The sequence below is a fragment of the Varroa jacobsoni genome, unplaced genomic scaffold, assembly GCF_002532875.2.
Source record: "Varroa jacobsoni isolate VJ856 unplaced genomic scaffold, vjacob_1.0 scaffold_1238, whole genome shotgun sequence".
NCBI classification, from domain to species: domain Eukaryota; kingdom Metazoa; phylum Arthropoda; class Arachnida; order Mesostigmata; family Varroidae; genus Varroa; species Varroa jacobsoni.
In genome coordinates, this window is record NW_019214140.1 from 140,324 (window position 1) to 144,830 (window position 4,507).

Genomic DNA, 4,507 nt, shown 5'->3' on the forward strand with positions numbered 1-4,507 from the left:
AGATAACTAAGTGTAGTTCGAGTATGCTTTCCGAATCGCTATTAGCTATATCCTCGATTTTTTTAAAGACTTTTTTTATTGGAAAATATTTTTATTCTCTTAGTTCCTGTTGTTTACTCGATCCAGTTTTTGTCCAGCAGCGTCAAAACAAAATTCAAATTCTTAGACTAGTGACGCCGATGCCTAGACATTCAAAGTCCACAATTGGGAGACGGCCTTTCACAAACAACAACAAGTTTTTATGGAAAAGTAATTTAATCACCACATAAATTTGGGGCCTTTTTACTCGACTTAGATCTGCGTTGCTCAATTTAGTGACATTCATCTAAATCGTAGAATTTAGAGGACTGATTGTTACTGTTATTGTATGAAACAACATTCTTCTACTTTATGAATCCTATTTCGGCATCGATGTTTGCGTTATAGGCAATCTTCTCTTGTTTTAGAAAACTGTGTAGCTTCTAACATTAAACATATAGTTTGATCGTATAGACGCTTGGCTTGCTAACAGAGTGCTTTGTCTTCTAATTCTGTTTCTACGCTATGTTATTGTACTACAAATTACGTTCGTGTTTTATTGCTTTTTTTTTTGTTCTATCGGGTATCTGCAATCTCTTGTGTGGCGTAGGAGTGGGTTCGAGAAATTACATAGACACTACTTCTATCCCATATGGTTTTCATATAAATAGTTGGGTATACAACGGTTGTCTAATGTAAAAATGTTCCTTTTAGGCACATCTTAGTCTCGGCAACGTGATCGATCGTCCATTGAACAAAGCGGCCCTCGAACAGCTGCGGAGCAGCGGCGTTCGAATTCTACTCTAGGTAGACACAGCGACTCGACTACTGATTTGTAGAGTAAAAAAGGGGCTTTTCCGAACTCGTTTACGAAACCCTAGTGTTCAAGCATTCCACTTTTGTGTGAGGCAACTAATCAAGATAACTGACCCTTCTTATTTATTTATTTATTGTACCTAGTGCGAACTGTAAATTTGTATCACAGTTAGGCTTCAACAAAGCAACTCAAGTGATTCCGGAGGGCAACACGTAACTTCGACGTGCTGTCCTATCCTGCTAATACGTTTAAAAGCAAAAGCATTGATTGATCTTACGATCAATCCTAGGCCAACGTTGTTTCTGTACGCACATGATAAGACGAAGAAAGTTATCTTCCTAAAATGATTGGTCATCTTTTAGTATTAAAATTCAAATAGGCATAACTAAAGAAGAGTCATCACAGCCTTAAGCATAAAAATCACTCGCACTACAAAGTAGAGCATATTAACAACTTATTTTTCAAGTTATTCATATACTCTACAAATATCAACGACTGCTTCTCACCTGTGATGAAGTTGAGCCCGATGTCAATACAGAAAACTATATCTGACAGAAGATTGAAGATCATAACGGAAAGCGGTTCAAAATGCCGAAAATACGCGACGCTAATAGGTATTATAAGGCAATTAATTACAGAAAGGACGACAATCACCAACTCCCAGCGCATCCTTAAACCAGTTTAAAAAAAAAAAACAAAGGTTGATCGTCTCTTTTGACTAGATAATCAAAACTGAATTCCCTGATACTGTGTGGCCAGTTAACAAAGCTTATTAAACGGTACAGTGTGGCAATATTTTCAAAAGCAGGCAGACTATTTCGACGACTTCCAACAGTCAGCAAGCACCAGTTATGTGGATTGTTCTGCTATGACTATGTATATTGGCTTCATCACTTAGAAGCCCAAAATTCTCTGGCCTTTGAGATAAAGTATCTTGTTTAAAGAGCTATTCTTTCCTTAGATGCAAAGATCTCATATAAAATCGAGACTTTTGAAAGACGTTTTCGTTCTTTTTGTTTTCTACTCGCAAATTGCTATCGAGTGCGCAATTTTAAGTTAACTAAAGAAAGGGCGCTATGAGAGCATGCTCAAAGCTAAGGAAGTATTGTGCATGTATTTTTCCAAAGCTAGCCGTTGACTAATAGAATTGTGTGTACCTAAATTTTCCCTGCGGATGTATCATAAAGCGATACTTGGATTGCGCACCGCGATTCTGCTGCCACTCTCGTAGGTCGACAAGCGCCTGGTCGTTTGCCTTAAGGGACTGCCTACGGGATCTTGAATTTTGAAAGAAATGTCGAAATTGTTTTTGAATTAAGCGCTGTTTTAATATATCCTCCTCTGAGATCAACGAGGCTCTGCGTGAGCCCGCTTGCGAAGGTGATCCCAAGGTGGCAAACTTTGCCGCAGGACCATTATTGGAAATAGTGAACGCCGTCCGATCCATGGCGCTCGGACAGGAGCAGCTGTGGCCTAAAAAACGTTTAGTGCACAAGATTATCCACTTTTTTCACACCTCGACATTTTGTGTGTTAGAAGCTGATTGTAAAGAACCTTAATGCTACTAGGACTAAAAGCTATACGTATAAAGACTGATATAGATAGATGGCATCTGGCTGAATTCTATTTATACTGGATTAATCGATCTTAACTAACAAGCTAACTTTCCCAGTGGAAAGGAGCTTTAAACATTTTTCTTTTTTAGATTTATAGAGATTCTTCTTTAGACTATCATTGGCCCTTTTTTGGTGTGCCTGTAGATTCAATCAAATCCAAGCGGACCTTCCTCTACTACGACCGCTACTTACTGAGTCCGTCCTTTCGCACGAAGTCCAACACAAGTGGCTGGTCGATGCCGAATTTACAAAAGCTTTTTTGTTCTTCGAAACCAGGACGTGATGGAAAATGTACAACAGCCTGCCGTGATCGAGAAGGAGGCGACGACGATTCATCCTGTTCTGTTGGGTTAGTTGAACTGTAAGAGAATCAGTGAATACAGAAAACCACATCTTAATCACTTGCTAATCATTTTTCAAGTACGTCACTGCTATAAATACGTTTCGATCGAGACGGCCCACGTAAAACGTCAAGGGATTGAAACCTTCGAATCCCCGGATCAAGTCCTATCACTGTTATTATTATACTGCGGATTCGAAACAGCTCGATGTTCTAAAGGACAAAAATAGATGATCATGAATCAGACGGTTTGTGAACTCAAGGTTGAATTATAATGCACAATTGGCTTTTAAAACACGTTTTTAATTATTTATCCTAATGACGCCACGCAATAAACACTTTTGGAGCTTCGTATTTATACAATTACATGAATATCGTGTCACTGGGCAATCGAACGAAAGGAGAAAAGAAAATTGTTGAACAGGAGGCTGGCTAACAACAGCTAGGGGTAAGATCGCTCCAAAGTTAAGGTCAAATGGATCTTGTTATGGAATGCTAGGTGAAAAGAGATATTTTTCCATAGTACATAAATCCGCCATGTAATTTAACTTAAATTATCGTTCATATGAATTTCTGTTTTTTAGGACCAAACAGTGAGCATGAGTATCTCTTTTCGTTGTCCTTATTTTATTGTGGGTTTGATTCGAAGTCCGAGTGTCCCAACGTCTAAACGCTGAGAGCAACGACTCCATTGTACATCATTATAATTTAGAACTTTGATTCTTATTCTACCGACGACTCACTCCACAATCAAGTGGCTTACCGCACAGAATACGCGTCTGCTGCTTCATTACTTCCAACTAGTTGCTTCCTGCAATTTGTTGTTCTGTCCACCGAACGTATACCGTCCTTAGGATCGGGAGTCATTTACGTCTCTCCAAAAAGTACTGAACAAAGATTCTACGAAAGAGTCACAATATAAAGTACGTTGAAACAATATTTTGCCCGTCATCACTTTGTTCCACATCAGCTAATTCCACATTGTCCTGTAGCAGTGTGTTTTCCAGCCAAATCATTCCCATGAAATAACCGTCGTACGAAAGGGGAGCTTTGAAGCTAGAAGATTTTGGTATGTTTTGGTTATTTTTTTTTATGGGTTTTGGTCTTTGGACGGTGATTTAATTTTACTTGCAGTACTAACAGAAATCATCAACAATCGACTCGGTTCATGACCATATAACGCTTGTATGGTGTGCTGGTAAGTCCTATTTTGTTAGCATTCATGGCCGAGCGCGCGCAGTGGTTCAGGTCTATTGCACAGTTCCGTTACGCGCGCTACCCTTTCGTAAAGCGATACGTAACAAATTACATTCCAACATGCAGTCACCCCTCGTGATTACTGCCGTTTAGTATCTTTCTTTACACGGATAATCGCTAAGTAGCTTGTAAAGATTATCGGACGTACAGGCGAAACGGCACTGTAGAATCAGCCTGCGGGTTAGCTATAGCTTCCGTTATGTGTATTGGCGCCGCCGATGAAATTTATAACAATGGGACCGCAACACTTCGGAGTCGCCGGCAGGGTGGTCTTGGGTACTAATGCAGCTGGAAGCATACTTCTACCGCGTATAATGTCCAGCTGTCGATTAGCTTTGCCTGCCAGGGCAAAGTTCGTATAGACAACTCCACAACCAGCTTATTCTACACCGTTAACCATAGGACCTGTTGCATCGTTTTTACTCTGTGACATAGTGCTATCCGCACGGCGTCCCTTTG

At 39.9% G+C, this 4,507-nt stretch overlaps 1 protein-coding gene across 2 annotated transcripts in view; it reads right to left on the minus strand.

Annotated features, from left to right (window-relative positions):
• LOC111267911 (potassium/sodium hyperpolarization-activated cyclic nucleotide-gated channel 2) overlaps positions 1–3,983 on the minus strand; it is a 9,686-nt gene extending 5,703 nt beyond the window's left edge. The window contains exons 1-4 of one of the 2 annotated variants that reach the window (XM_022846486.2): positions 3,555–3,983; positions 2,644–2,810; positions 1,993–2,308; positions 1,342–1,505 (exon numbers count right to left, since the gene is read on the minus strand). In XM_022846486.2, the coding sequence (XP_022702221.1) occupies positions 1,342–1,505; positions 1,993–2,308; positions 2,644–2,810; positions 3,555–3,658 (751 nt within the window). In that variant the 5' untranslated portion in view covers positions 3,659–3,983. The remainder of the gene's footprint in view (positions 1–1,341; positions 1,506–1,992; positions 2,309–2,643; positions 2,811–3,554) is intronic. The other variant, XM_022846487.2, reaches the window with a different exon arrangement.
• Positions 3,984–4,507: the final 524 nt, after the last annotated feature.